Source organism: Malus domestica, chromosome 12 (assembly GCF_042453785.1).
Source record: "Malus domestica chromosome 12, GDT2T_hap1".
Taxonomy (NCBI): Eukaryota; Viridiplantae; Streptophyta; class Magnoliopsida; order Rosales; family Rosaceae; genus Malus; species Malus domestica.
In genome coordinates, this window is record NC_091672.1 from 22,417,599 (window position 1) to 22,433,665 (window position 16,067).

At 37.3% G+C, this 16,067-nt stretch overlaps 1 protein-coding gene across 1 annotated transcript; it reads right to left on the reverse strand.

Moving 5' to 3' along the window:
• Window positions 1-3,248: 3,248 nt before the first annotated feature.
• LOC103450496 (protein NRT1/ PTR FAMILY 5.6) lies at window positions 3,249-8,208 on the reverse strand. The gene is made up of 4 exons (XM_008389861.4): window positions 7,389-8,208; window positions 5,513-5,730; window positions 4,745-5,289; window positions 3,249-4,493 (listed from the first exon to the last, which is right to left on the reverse strand). The coding sequence occupies exons 1-4, from the start codon at window positions 7,528-7,530 to the stop codon at window positions 3,629-3,631; spliced, it is 1,770 nt and encodes a 589-aa protein (XP_008388083.2). The 5' UTR covers window positions 7,531-8,208; the 3' UTR covers window positions 3,249-3,628.
• Window positions 8,209-16,067: the final 7,859 nt, after the last annotated feature.

Here is a 16,067-nt window from a genome sequence, read left to right on the forward strand (position 1 = left end):
AGCGGAAGTGCCCTGACTCCGGGATTGTGTGCCTCGAATCTAAATCCTGAAGGGGGGCGCAAAACCAAAAAAGTGAGTGAACCAAAGTTTATAATGATAGTACTAATAATAAGAAAATCATTTTCTTTATGAACATACTAACGCCCTGTTTTGAAAACACATATAATACTACATAATAGGTTTTCTGAAAACTCTAGCATGCCATGAAAAATAGTCGTAAAACAAGTATGTGTAAAACAGTGTTCAGTAATGGAAATATCGGCACCTGAAGGAAAATCCGTAAATCACACCAATGTTGTACTCAACTAGGGGTATTATAGTCGCCCGAAGGCAGTACATGTCCATCACACACCGACACTAGCCGTGTCTAGTGAAGTTGTCCGACACTGGTTTCGCCAGTGAAGCTGAGGGTATGGCATAAATATCTCACTGCTCCTCAATTGTGTCATGTGGCTATAGACGTCTACATACCAATGTTGTGTGGATGTGCTGTATGATAACCCATTAGATAGGCATTGAAAACATACCTCGAAAACTCATATTAAATTCGGAGCTCATAAGCTCAAAGCCTCATTTTATATATCCATGGTAAATCATATTCATAAATCCGTGAAATCAATCATGTTCAAAAGCCAAAGAATTTCATATACGAGAATCCAATAATTCATAACCTTTAGTAAAACGTATAGTCGATAAATCATAAATATTTCGTAAAAGCAATTTAAATAAATCATAAATAATGCATAAAACTTAAAATCAAGAAATCATGTTTTTTCGTGAATGCAAGCCTAATATTTTATAAAAACATGCAATTTAAGAATGGTTCATTCACAGATATTTTGTTGCTCTCGAGCTAGCGAGGATGTAGTCACTTCCCACCGATGCACCTAAATACATATAACGGACACTTAGTAAAACTTTACTAAGATGATAGAATCTGGGAAAACGGGTAGCAGATTCAGATTTGGCACGTCGAAAAACCTAAGAAGGGACCTCGGGTTCCTTCATGGCGGGGTGGTGGCCCGAGAGGCTAAGCGCCATCGTACGTGCCGCCAAAGGCTGAGTTGGGTCGCCGAAAAAGTCGTTGGCACCATAGTGGACTGTGGCGGAGCACAGTACCTCCAGCGAAGGTGCATGTGCCCCATGAGCCGACCATGACGCACGCCCACTTGCTGCCCCAGGAGATTGGGACTGGGTTTGGGTCGGGTCAGATCACCGAGTTGAGGTTTATGGGTCATGGACTTAGGCTATAATTTGAATCAGACTTGGGCTGGGTTATAGCATTGGGCTCGTCAGTTAGGTTGGGCCAGTTTAGGTTGTGAGTCGAGTTTGATCCGATTAAACTTGTGGGTTGTTGGACCCAACGAAGGAGAAGGCCATATTTTGGCCGGGAAATTTCGTAACTTTTTTTCAAAGATTTTATGTCAAAATGAGGCTAAAGAAAAAGGGAGCAAAGATTTACCAATTCCATGACTAACCGTGGCCGGAAGGTGGCCGGAAAAAGTGCCTGTAACTTCACGGTCCCTCGCCGAAAACTGGGGAAATTCCCCTAAGGTATCACTGTGCTATCTCATCGTTCCAAATACATAACCTAGGTTAGAATTAGGCCACAAGGATGAAAATGAAGAGATTTCAAGTATCTCAAGGCTTACCTAAATCGGAGGGACGATAAATCTAGCTAGAGTTCTTCGTTCGCATCATGGCTCGGTGGTTTGTGCTCTTAATTCAAGTTTCGAGGATGTAGGAAAAGCCAGATGATGGTGATAGTTCGTGGTGTTCGTTGGAGTGAATGATGAGTAATGATGGTGTCATGGGGCTCGCCAAAGTACGGTGAAAGGTGGTGTGTTTGTTTACAGAGAAAGAGAGGGAGATAACTGAGATAAAAGGGTGAGTTGAGAGGGAAGAGATGAAAGCTGAGGGGGGAAGGGCCACAGACAGAGAGTGATGAGGGAGAGGTTTCAAGAGAGTGAAGGAAGAAAGAGAGCTCATGGGAGAGAAAGAAGAGGAAGAGAGTTCCAGAAGATTGGGGACCAATCTGTGGGTTCCACGGGGCACACAACCTCAAAACAACATGTGTTTAAAATAAAATTTACCAAAATACCCTTGTCGTTTCAAGCTTCATAAATTCTTCGTTATAATTTTGAATTACGTTCCGCTTGTGCCCACATGCTCGTAGTGACAAATGCTACAAAGATATGCCAAGAAAATAGATCTTACGTGACACGACAAGGCGGTCAACAAAAGTCAACGTTTTTGCCTCGAAGGGCATTTTTCGTAACTTCACGCATTAAAGTTATAAAAACTGTAATTTTTGGAGACGGGTCGTTACAATATCTTAGTAAATTTTTTTCAAAACATGACATATCCAACCAAATTGTTTTCAATAGATAACATATAGCTATGTCATCCAGTTCTTCTTGTGGCATAGTTGGTCATGTGTAGGATTTAATCAACTTTAGATAAATAGATTTTAGTTTTGAATATGTGATTGTGAAGGCATAACTAGTCAGGTCAAACAGAAAAAAAAGGGTAATCGTCATTTATTACTCAGAACTCTCTCAATTTCTATTTTTCTCTCTATTACTTTTTTATTTAAGAATCGGAGGCTCATTAGTAGACAAAATAGATTTCAAAGTAAAAGGGGGAAGATTTGTGAAATCTAATCCATTCGTTGGCAAAGGAATAAAGCAATGGAAAACGGTATCTCTTATTCCCATAGTGCTTGTGAGTCCACTTGTGGCAAAAAAGAAAGGAGAGACTGGTTCTTAATTTTGCTTGTAAGTTGTACGATTGAAAAAGACACATAAAAAAGCATCAAATTTGTCTAGTGGTATAGAATAGTTGGTGACACCCTTTTATGTCTTTCGGGTGACACATTATAATCACCTTTGGTGGGACGCTTTTATGAATTATTAATATTAACAAGACAAAGATTAGTGCTAAGAATGCTACTATGCAAACTTTCATTATTCAATGTAAATATTTTAGAACTCAACTCTCCTATCTCATTCACGTTCCAATCTCTGTTTTAGTAGTCGTCATTTTGAATTGGATCAGAGGAAGTCTCAGAGATCCACATGAATACAAACACAATAGGTATATTTACGTTGAGTCTAATACTTAACCATAATATATGCATGAATTGTTCGTATGAGATGAGTACATAATGCGGGAGAAATGCATGTGCCATTATTCTCTCTCTCTTCACTATCAAGTAACTCATAACGCAATGTGAAAATATAAAGAAATTGATAATATACACCGGTTGCATGTGAGTTTATATTGTTAATTTGATGGCTCCAAAAATTTGTACGCCTCAATACTTTTTAAAATACTGAAAACCACGCGTTTACAAATTAATTTCAAACACGATTTCACAATAGTACTTCAAACTTAACAAGTAAATTATTTTTAGACTTACTAAACCATGGTTCAATTAATATTTGTTGATATTAAACTAAAATATTTGTATATATTTAGGGAAGTGCTATTAGCACTCCAAAAATCTTATTCTACACTCTTGACAAGTGTATTTTCTTTCAAAATATAGAAAGTTTGGAGTGTAAAATGTGATTTTTGAAGTGCCAATAACAATTCCCTATATTTATATATAAATATATATTATGTTTCATGGGATCGGGCCTCCATTTTCCAGTTCATCTCCAAAACAATCAGCCACAGCTACCTTCTGCACATTCTTGTAAGAATAACGCCGAGCCACGAAAACATAAACACACAGATTTGCTGCTGCCACGCAAGCCAGGAGCCAATAAAACCTGTCCAACCGACTGCTGTTCAAATCCTTACCGAACCAACTCTTCCCTCCATTGTCCGTGATGTGATCAACGGCCGTGATCACAAAGCTGCTAACGAAGTTCCCAGCTCCAATCACACTGAGGTAAAAAGCAATGCCTAAGCTTCTCATGGAGTCCGGGACTTGGTCGTAAAAATACTCCTGCAACCCCACAAGAGTAAACCCATCTCCAAACCCAACGATCAGAAATTGTGGTGCCAACCACAACACGCTCATGGAATGCGAACCCTTTATTGGGTCACCTTTGACAAACCCTAGTCGTTTCTTCTCCACCAGGGCAGCTGCTACCATCGTAGCGATGGAGAAAATCATTCCGATTCCAATCCTTTGGAGGATGTTGATTCCTCTTTCGTTTCCGGTTGTCCTTCTCAGAATCGGGACGAGGAGTTTTTCGTATATTGTGACGGAGGCGATCATTCCAATGGCTGCGAGTGCGAAGATTGAGGCAGGAGGGACCACGAAACCATTTGCAACCTCTCTGTTCATGGTGGCACCTTGTTTGATGAAGAATGTGGTGGATTGTGCCACACACACTCCAAATGGTAGAGTCGCTAGCCAAATTGGGATCAAGTTGAGAACAAGCTTCATCTCCTCCACCTTGGTCACAGTTGCTAGTCTCCAAGGGCTTGGATTCTCAGCCAAGTTTTGTGCGCTTATGATCGCGGCCTTGTCAAGAAATCTGAAACACATGATGCCAAGAAATTCTTGTTCATACAACATGTTTCTTAGTGACTAAATTGTACAAAATTAACAGTTTAATAATGTAAAACGTCAAATTAATAATCTAATAACATAACATGTTAGATTGACACTCCAACAACACATTTTGTTAACATAACATATTAGAAATATCACTTGCGAACATTACTCTCATCGTATATATACAGGAACATATTGTGTTATGTAAAGAAAGGATATCAATTTGCTTACCTGAGCTTCTTCGTGTGGCACAGAAGCCTCCCATGGACCTTTTCTGATTTGGGGGTTTCATACAATTGAGCAGGGTCAGAAGGGTGAGGCTGATTTCTCTTAGCAATGGCAGCTACAAGAACTTGCAACATTGGTGTTAAGGGGCTCCCAGTCGGTTTTCGATAACGGTAATTCCGCCTTCCAATTATGAAGATAGCAAGTGATACAGCCATGACTGCAGTGATAACAACATCAGCAGCACCCCAACTCACATGGTCTTGCACATACACAACCACAGTAACCCCAAGTAAAAGCCCACAACAAAGCCCAAAACTCCACCAATTGAAAAAGGACATCTTCTGCTTTCTTTCTTCACGGTGATCGTCATCGAATTGGTCAGCTCCAAAGCTCTCCAGGGCAGGCTTATGACCCCCAGTCCCTATAGAAACTAAGTAGATTGCAAGGAAGAACACCACTTCATGGATTTTTCTGGGTTCGTGGCATGTTTTGGTATTACAAGGCCTTAAGCTTGGTACGAACCAGGACATGCATAGAAGAATCAAACCCTAAAGTAAAAACAGACGAGTCATTTTCTGAATAAATTAATAATTGTTTAATTTTCAGGGAAGGTCTACAACAGGTGTGACGTTTTATACAAAATACCTCAATGTAATTAGTAGTGAAATCATTTAATATAATTGTGATTTAACTTTGTCAGGTTTCTGATATAGGAGACGCTTTAACAATAATAACAAATTAGTTTGTTCAAAGGTAAATGAAATTAACTACCATGAGGTAAATGATGGATGAAAAAAGAACTGTTTTGAAGCGCCCCAAGTAAGCATCAGCCACGAAGCCTCCAAACAGTGGAATCAGTGTGGTGACACCAGACCAGTGATTGACACTTTTTGCTGCGGTCTTGAGGTCGTCATGCATTACTCTTGTGAGGTAAATAATTAAGCTAGTTGCTATTCCAAAGTAGCTCAACCTCTCACTGAACTCAATTGCTACACACACGAAGGATGATCACACATAAAATTGGAGAAGTCACTAATTGTTAATTATTAGAATAAAATTCAGCTAAAGAATTTGAACCAAAGAAAGAAAAATGAAACATATAATTTTGTGCCTTTTTATCGGTAGTACAGTATTGTCCCCATCATATTGCAATGTAATGGTTAAAGCCGTATATTATAAAGTTACAGAAATAGAAAATAATTGATAAAATGGCCATTCAAAAAGTAAGAAAATTAAAGATTGATTTGTGGCTTTGGAATCTCGAACCACTATAGGTATGGCCCTTCCAAAACTTTGTCTGGTTTACCTTCTCCTCTTAATTTCATTAAAGATGGTATTATCCACACATCTCTTGTTAATTTATGTTATTTTGTTTTCTTCAATTCATTCATTCCGACACTCAAAAATTAAGAGGGGTGTGCAAGAGATAAAAAGAAATGTGTGAATAGCAACCAACCTTTCATTAATTCAAAGCTATACCAAGGCTACCATGCATATATAAAAAACATAACGGCAAAAGCTATTTATGTTGACCTATATATGTACATGCTTAACTTCTTGTGTTTCTTTACATGATACATATTATATATATATATATGTCTCCTGTTATTTAGGGGCATGAGTTTTCCACTACCATAGTATCTCGTACCAATGATAGAATGTCATATATATACGACTTTCTTTACATAGCTACCATTGTATTATTACAAAGTGTCTATATACTCTTGCCATCTAATATATTTCTTTCTCCTGTTAACCTAATATGGTAGTTAGGGAGCCAGTATATGATTTTACAATTATTAAGATATACCGTATGATTTTGAGCATAAAATATAGACCCCTATGTATACAAAGTTTCTTCTAATTTGATATGCTATTTCATTAGATTATGAATTAAATACAAGTGAGTGATGATAGATGAGTGAATTTAGATAGTATTTGTAGCTGAAATTAACTGAATTTTCCAAAATATTTGGTAGCACAATAGCACTAATTCATAGCTTAGTGACCCTTTTCAGCACTTTGTTAATTACTTGTGTTAATCGATTAGAGTGGCCATAAGCCCTAAACCCCTATACACACACAGAGTAAGTGCCGCTGAGGCCCCAGCTCCCACGTGAACTCTTAGCTCATATGACAGAACTTGCATGTATATATTCATGGCCTACATACATATTATATATATCCAATCCACCTTCCGTGGCTCTAATTGAAGAAAGTAATAAAATACAAGACTGCAGAGCATCATAAAAGAATATACTATTCGTTTTGTGGACAATAATTTCGTCCCACAGAGTTATATATTCCAACGGTGAAGATACATGTATTCGTTTTGTGGACAATAATTTCGTCCCACAGAGTGATATATTCCAACGGTGAAGATACATCATACATGTATTTCAATTTCTATTGTACATGAACTCTTTATCATGATCTTCAACAGCTAGAACTAGACAAAAATAATCAAGCTAAAAAAAAGAAACATCTTGCGGAGCATATATGCCATAAGTAGCATGACATATAATTGCTCAAGAAAAGTAGCATGAAATATAATTGCTCAAGAAAAGTAGCATGAAATTATAGATTCTTTTTGGCAAACAATACGGATTTATCTAGTAGTTAGGCATAAATATTAATTATTTCTTACCAACAATAAAGAGAGAGGCTTTCCAAACACCAGTTGAAGCTCGGAGAGGAACGTTTCCTTTATGATCCAGAGAAGAATCATAAACCCATTTCTCCTCATCTTCAATAACTTTGCTTGACTTTGCTCCCTTGCTTTCTTCCATCTTCACTAAGAAATTGAACTTGTTGTACTATCACTTCCAAAGAAGGAAGCAAAAGTATTTAGTAAAGGCTGTGTGATTCCTAAGAAGATGGAAGTCTGGTATGCATACATATGAAGAAGTGGGTCGTTGGTAAGGAAAAGCTTTTACTTTGGTTCTCTTTATATAGTGGAGGATATTCACTTTTCAGCTGTTTCACTTTTGAAATTCTTCAAGGTATGACCGATACATAAAAATTCAGCCATATCATACATGGCCGACGTGTGTGTGTGTATACATATATTCATCATTTCAGAATATATAGTGGCAATACCACCAAACACTAGTTCAGTGGTCAGAGCGGTAGCTTATATGCCACCTCTAGGGGAGAGATAGCATCTGAAAATACGTATATGGCTGCATGATTTCGATTTAAAACCATCACACTCGTAGCAGTAGTGGCTCTAGCGAGAATATTTAGCTAGCAGCATGTTGGGCTTAAAAAGACTTCACTACTTTGAAGATGTTTATTTCATAAAGAAGAATGTAATGCAGTGGAATTGATAGGCAAGAGAAAGAAATAATACTCAAAGTATTACACAAGATTTTTATTCACTCACAAACTTAGTACAAGAGGAAACACTCAAACACTCTTAGAAGCTTTGTTGCTTCTTCTCACTTCTCACTTCTCACCACTTGCTCTCTTAGTTGTTACAAATGGTGTGGATGTCTTCTCCTTTTATAGGCATGGATGGAACCTTGGATAAGAATGGAAGCATCATGCTATAGATATCTAGATAATTCCGCTACCTTTCTAAGTTAGAATTATCTACACTAATCTTGTATGTTGGTGGAATCCTCACCATTCTTCTAGACTCTTCCACCAACTTGAACTTTGCTAGAATTCTCTAGCATGTGCATGGATCTTTCTTTGTGCATGGGCTGGATTCATTATCTTTGGGCCAGGACAAGATTACAATTCAACATCCCCCCTTAATCTTGTCTTGTGACGCCAATTGTGTTCTTCAATTTGACAAAGTCTTCTTGCCTGAGTGGTTTGGTGAATATGTCGGCGACTTGGTCTTCTAACTTCACGTATTCCACTTGCACATCCTTTCTTGCAATACACTCTCTTATGTAATGATAGCGGGTATCTATGTGTTTGCTCCTGTCATGGAATACTGGATTCTTTGCTAGAGCTATTGCAGACTTGTTGTCGACATAGATCTCTGTTAGCTCTTCTTGTGGCATGATTAATTATTTCAGCAAGTTTCTCAGCCAGATTGCATGACAGACACATGAGGTAGCATCTATGTATTTAGCTTCGCAGGTAGAAAGAGTGACAATCGGTTGCTTCTTCAACATCCATGTGAATGCAGTGTCTCCCATGAAGAGCACAAATCTAGTAGTGATTTTTCTATCATCAGAATCTCCTACCCAATCACTGTCGCTATATCCAGCAAGTTTGTAATTATCAGAACTTGAATAGAACAAGCCAAAGTTAATCGTACCTTTAAGATATCGAAGAAATTTTTTGGCGGTCTTCAAATGTGTAGTTGTGGGATTCTCCATGTAGCAACTGACTAATCTGACGGCATAGAGAATATTTGGTCTTGTGCAAGTCAAGTAGCGCAAGTTTCCAACTAGACTTTTGAAAAATGTTGGATCTACGCTTTCTCCTTTGTCATGCTGTGTTAGTTTGACTCCGCTCTCCATTGGCGTGCTTATGGGCTTGTAGTAATCCATTTTGAACTTTTTCAGTATCTCTTTTGTGTAGCTTTCTTGGGAGATGAAAATGCCTTCTTCGTTTTGCTTGACTTCAATGCCTAGGTAGTATGACATCAACCCGATGTCAGTCATCTCGAATTCTTTTGTTATCACTCTCTTGAACTCTTCAAACATGTTTAGATTATTTCCTGTGACGATTAGATCATCCACATATAAGCACACAATCAAAATATCTTCATCTTTGACTTTGACGTAGAGAGCATGTTCATAAGGGTACTTGATGAAGTTGTTTTCCTGAAAGTACTTGTCGATGCGACTATTCCATGCTCATGGCGCTTGTTTTAACCCATAGAGGGCTTTCTTCAGCTTCAGAACTTTATCTTCATGCCCTTTGATTTCATAGCCTGATGGTTGCTAAATGTAGATTTCTTCTTCAAGGACTTCATTTAGGAAAACGGACTTCACATCCATTTGTTGAATCATCCATTTGTTTTGAGCTGCCAAGGAAATTAGTAATCATATCGTTTCCAAATGAGCAACGGGTGCAAATACCTCATCGTAGTCGATTTTGGCTCTTTGACTATAGCCTTTCGCCACTAGTCTTGCCTTGAATCTTTCGACCTTTCCATCAGCATTTTTCTTTGTCTTGTACACCCACTTGACTCCAATGGCTTTGTGTCATTTCGGAAGAATAACGAGTTCCCATGTATCATTCTTCTGGATTGCTTCAATTTCTTCATTCATTGCTTTCCTCCACTTAGTATCTTGCACTGCTTCTTGGAAGTTAACTGGTTCACAATCAGTAAAGAGACAAAAAAGTGTAGGATTATCAAGTCTTTCAGCTACCTCATAGAGATCTCGTAGACTTCTTGTGCGTGGTACTTCTCTTTCATTTAGACTCCCAGTTGATGATGCTGATGCTGGTGAATTGCCATGATTGGTTGATATTGGTGAAGCAGGTGGAGTAATGGATTCTTGTTGAACCTCTCTTGCTTGCTCCATCATCCCTTGTTCATTCTCTTCTTCAAACTGAGGAAAGAAGTGAACATCACTTGCATGAGAGCCAAAATCTCATTCTCCTTCTTCATCGAACGTCACGTCTCGACTGATCACTATCTTCCCATTGTTTGGATTATACAACTTATAGCCTTTTGAATTTGAGTCATAGCTGATGAAGATGAACTTCTTACTTTTGTCATTGAGTTTGGTTCTCCTCTCGTCTGGTACATGTACATGGGCTATGCTTCCAAAACTCTTAGATGAGAGATACCTGACTTTTTACCACTCCATGCTTCTTGCGGAGTCTTTCCCCACACAATTCTTGTTGGAGACCGATTAGATAGGTAGACAGCACATGCTACAGCTTTTGCCCACAACTCCTTAGGCAATCTCTTACTTTTGAGCATACTTCGAGCCATGTCGAGGATAGTTTGATTTTTTCTTTCCGCCACACCATTTTGTTGAAGGGATCTTGGAACTGTCAAAGGTCGACGAATTCTATTGGCTTCACATAAATCTTGAAATTCCTTCGAAGTGAATTTTCTTCCTTGATCAGATTTGATGGCTTTGATCTTGCAACCACTTTCTTTTTCTACAGCGGCTTTGAACTTCTTAAATGCTCCAAAGGCCTTTGATTTCTGCTTCAAGAAATATACCCAGGTTTTCCTTGAAAAATCATCAATGAAGAGAAGGAAATAATTATTTTTACCAAAAGAGCTTGGTTTTATTGGACTGCACACATCGGTGTGAATAAGCTTGAGTGGCTTCTGGGCTCTTGTGGTCGACTTCTTTGGAAAGCTTTTCCTGAACTGTTTCTAAAGTAAACATCCTTCTCAAACTTGATCATGGTGACTGATGCACGGTAAGCCTCCCACCATCTCATTCTTGGATAATAACTCCAGTCCCCCAAAGTGAAGATGCCCAAAACGAAGATGCCAAAGCCAGGATGTGTCTTTGTAACTTGTTTTGAGGCACTTTGCAACATCATTTTGAATATTCATAGGAAACATCCTATTCTTTGACATTTTCACCTTGACAATTAATCTTCCTTTGTCATCTCTAAGAAAAAGGCTATAATTTTTCATATGAATATCATAACCTTTTTCTAAGAGTTGACCCAAGCTCAAAATGTTGCTTTTCATATTGGGCATGTAGTAGACATTTGAAATTAATTGGTGACTGCCATATTTCAGGGGAATAAGGATGTTACCTTTTCCTTTTACGGGTATTTTAGATTTGTTTCCAAAAGAAACGTTGCCACTCACCGATTCATTGAGCTCTACGAACATGCTTCTTCTTCTGCACAAGTGGTTGTTGGCGCCGGTGTCAAGGTACCATGTATAGTCTTGGTCTCCATTATTGTTCTTGCATGCTAGTAGCACAATGTCATTCTCTTTTCTCTCTTTTTTCACATAATTGACCTTTTCATCATGTCTATTTCTTAGAGCTCTACATTCCCAAGCATAATGCCCAAACTTTTGACAATTGTAGCATTGAACTTGAGATTTTTCATACCTCAAGTTTGAACGTCCTCTTCCACAACCTTTTGTTGAGCTTCCCCCTCTTTCGTAGTTGTTATGGTTGTTGAAGTTCCAACCACGTCCACGTCCATGTCCACGTCTGCGACCTGGACCACGACTTCATCCATAATGGCTTCTCTCGTTGTCGAAGCTTTCTTCTTTCTTCTTTGGCTAGACATGCGTCTTGAGGAGCTGCTCATCATTCCCTTGCCTCTTTTTATGTTTCTCTTTATATGCTTATAGCGAACCCATTAATTGCTCTATACTAATTTCTCCACGACTTCCCATACATCGTGTGCTCCCAAAAGGGCCTTCATTTTGATACTCCAATTATTGAAGTTGTTGTTGTCGAGTATTGGAACTTGGAAGGCTGCTATAGCGTTGCTAGCCATAGCTATGTTACCACTTTGTTGGGGCTTAAAAAGATTTCACTATTTTGAAGATGTTTATCTCACAAAAAAGAATGTAATGCAACGGAATTGATAGGCAAAAGAAAGAAATAATACTCAAAGTATTACACAAGATTTTTGTTCACTCACAAACTTAGTACAAAATGAAACACTCAAACACTCTTAGAAGCTTTGTTGCTTCTTCTCACTTCTCACTTGGCACTCTCACTTCTCACTACTTGTTCTCTTAGTTGTTACAAATGGTATGGATGCCTTCTCCTTTTATAGGCATGGATGGAACCTTGGAGAAGTATGGAAGCATCATGCTAGATATATCTAGATAATTCCACTACCTTCCTAAGCTAGAATTATCTACACTAATCTTGTATGTTGGTGGAATTCTCACCATTCTTCTAGACTCTTCCACCAACTTGAACTTTGCTAGAATTCTCTAGCATGTGCATGGATCTTTCTTTGTGCATGGGCTGGATCCATTATTTTTGGGCCAAGACAAGATTACAATTCAACACAGTAGTTGTATAGAAGTTGACTGCATTTACCCAAGCTCATCTTATTAGAAAAACAGACTTGTATATATCAACTTTTTGAGGAATGATTTGGACTACTAATGCAGCAGTCAAATTATATTTCTGGGATTGCTCCTTTTTGATTGGTTAGCAAAAATATCAACCTTTCTGTCTATCCAAATCGTATAAGAATTTTATTATAACTAGTGCTCTCAAATTTAATCCCTCTTTAATGGGTCGAACATTAAACCTTATCTATAGCAGCAGTTGTATAGAAGTTGACTGCATTTACCCAAGCTCATCTTATTAGAAAAACAGACTTGTATATATCAACTTTTTGAGGAATGATTTGGACTACTAATGCAGCAGTCAAATTATATTTCTGGGATTGCTCCTTTTTGATTGGTTAGCAAAAATATCAACCTTTCTGTCTATCCAAATCGTATAAGAATTTTATTATAACTAGTGCTCTCAAATTTAATCCCTCTTTAATGGGTCGAACATTAAACCTTATCTATAGCAGCAGTTGTATAGAAGTTGACTGCATTTACCCAAGCTCATCTTATTAGAAAAACAGACTTGTATATATCAACTTTTTGAGGAATGATTTGGACTACTAATGCAGTAGTCAAATTATATTTCTGGAATTACTCCTTTTTGATTGGTTAGCAAAAATATCAACCTTTCTGTCTATCCAAATCGTATAAGAATCTTATTGTAACTAGTGCTCTCAAATTTAATCCCTTTAATGGGTCGAACATTAAACCTTATATATATATATATCCAGAAAAGAAACCCCGAATGGCATTAGTTGGAATTGTTGGAACATCAGAAATTCTGTACTATAAACAAATAAAAATATAAATAGTAAACAAATAAAAATATAAATAGTATGGTTCTATAATTTAAAGTTTCCTAAATCAGCAATTATTCCAGTGAAACATGTTTTGTTAAATCTGGAATAAAACCACATGGATATTTCTGTTCATTTTCTTTTTAAGGAAGATGATAGCAATTTCATTAAAACAAACTGAAATACATCACAAGTCTTGTAGAAAGACGTTATGAATGATGTTAGGAGAATCCTCGAACCAAATTAAATTAGAATTCACTGAGAGACCAAGGTTAACCAAGTGGTGTCGGGTATTTTGGGTGAGTGTCTACGGTTTAGGGGATGTTTTCTCTTTTTGGATAGTTGTAGTTTCCTTGTATGTAGGTTCTTGCAAGATGTACTTTTTTTATTTTATATTTTTTTGTGATGTGGTTGTCTTAGCAAAATGTACTGCAAAGGAGAAGATATAGTCGTTCAATAAATGTTGTATTTCTCTCTCTCTCTGATTTTTCTTAACTATTTCCTCCCACCAAAAGAAACCCAGAAAATACCCACCAACGAGATTTTGTGGTCTGCAAGACTACAACTAGCCTTGTCCATTTAGATTACGATGATTAAATCTTTAATCAAACAAACTCGACCACAAATCAAACTTAATTAATTAGTTTATGGATCAAGTCAACTGCAGCTTATTGCATTCAAATAGGTGGCCAGAGCACTTCCATTTCGTCATAATTTGCACTCTAGAACCAGTAAAATCAATGGCAGTTTTAAAACAATTTTTGGCACAAACTAATGCTTGCCCCAATTAGCGCAGTATTTCTTTATGAAAAAAAAATTATTGTGTGTGCAGATTAGTGACTTGTATTATGAAATTAGGGTTTGGGTTTAGGGTTTGTGGGAGATATGACGGTAAGTAAACCAGTCCGGTTCAATGCACCATATGTTTAGTATTTGCTTTTCTGTAATATCATCTCTTCTTTAATTTCTTTTTTTTTTGCAGCTGACCAATGAGCAAACCATGCTTTAGTTAGAAAGCAAGTATTTTTTTTTTGACCTACCATCAAATTCTGTTCCTGTCCATTAATTTCCATCATATTCCTTCTGAAACTTGCGTTTAATAAGGAGTTAATATCAGATTATTGTTTTGCATGTTTTTTTATATAAGGAACTTGAACTATTATTAGTTGTAAAAAATTCAACTTTCTGTGAATATATTCGATGTTCCTTGGGAAAAAAACTCAGCACTTGAACACTTGAACAACATGCGTTGTACACCTTTTTCTTGAAAATTTGGTACTGGTATTTGATATGACAACGTTAACATTGCTAGTGAGTAGTGGCAGGGAAATTCTTCTTCTTGACAGAGACCCGAGACGTGAGCTTTGCATTTATCAGAGTATTTGAGTTCAACTATGATTCTTGTATAATTTGACTATAAGAACTGCAAAAATTTGAACAGAATCAGCATCAAACCAAATTTTGGGTTATTGTAAAACGTGATTGAAAGATGGTATGCGCATGCTTCTTTCTATCTAATTTCTGTGATTGATCGAGCGTCGGCTCCCCAAATGTAGGTTGGTGGGTTCATTAAATATGCAAAAGATCATTGATGAGGTAATCTCACCTATTTCTTCTAGATAATTTTAAATAAGAAATTTTTTATGAATTCAGAGCCAAAGTGGATGTCTTTCTGAGAGGAGGACTTAAGTCCCTTCAGGTCAACAGGCGTGTCAATCAATGGCCTTGTATTTCCTTATAATCTTCAATAGCACCTAATGCACCTCAATCATCCATGGCCACCTTCCAGATAATTCAGTTCTTTGCCTAGTGGCCGTCAAATCTATCACCATCGAAACATTTTAGGAGGAAGTGCAGTTTAATACCTATAAGGGCATATTACACCTGTTAACTCACGTGTATCAATCTGGTTTTTATGTAAGTAAAAAATATATTAAGCTTATTTAATTATTTTCCCTACCTTTAATCTCATTTAACCCTAAACCCTAAATACTGCCATTTCCTAGAAGGGGTGTGATGTTCACACATCCTATTTTACTTCTCACACACCTTTTTAATTTTCTGTCATCAGATTAGATGAATTGAAGAAGATCAACGGTTAAAAATTATCAAGGGTGTGTGAGAAGTAAAATGGGGTGTGTGGATAACACATCCCTTCCTAGAATGTCCATGAGACAAAATTGATGGGAATAAGGTGAAATGGTTCGACTTTGACAATTTTAGAGCAAAGTGAGGCAAATCTAGTTTCAAGAAGTAGAGTGAGACTAAAAGACAATTTCAAGAGGCCAATCAATAAATAAGCCAAAGTTATATGACATGTTAATACACCTCAATCAGTAGCCAGTCTGAAGGTTGGACTAATCGAGCGGCTAGCGTAAAATTTGTAATTTTCTTATTATTTTCGTTAATTTTAAAACGACAATGATTCCAAACTAAAAAGAGGCTAAGTGTAATTGATCTATTTTTTTTATTACAAGCAATATTTTATAATATTCTAAAAATTATTAGGTAGTAGTCGAGTGGCAGGTACAAGTGGACTTGGGCG

Excerpts from the sequence above, each read along its gene's own strand:
- LOC103450496 (XM_008389861.4), bottom strand. The coding sequence starts at position 7,530 with ATGGAAGAAAGCAAGGGAGCAAAGTCAAGCAAAGTTATTGAAGATGAG. Across the intron at positions 5,290-5,512 it reads CATCCATCATTTACCTCATG|GGTTTGATTCTTCTATGCAT; the intron begins GTAGTTAATTTC and ends TTTTTACTTTAG. Across the intron at positions 4,494-4,744 it reads TGCCACACGAAGAAGCTCAG|ATTTCTTGACAAGGCCGCGA; the intron begins GTAAGCAAATTG and ends CATGTGTTTCAG.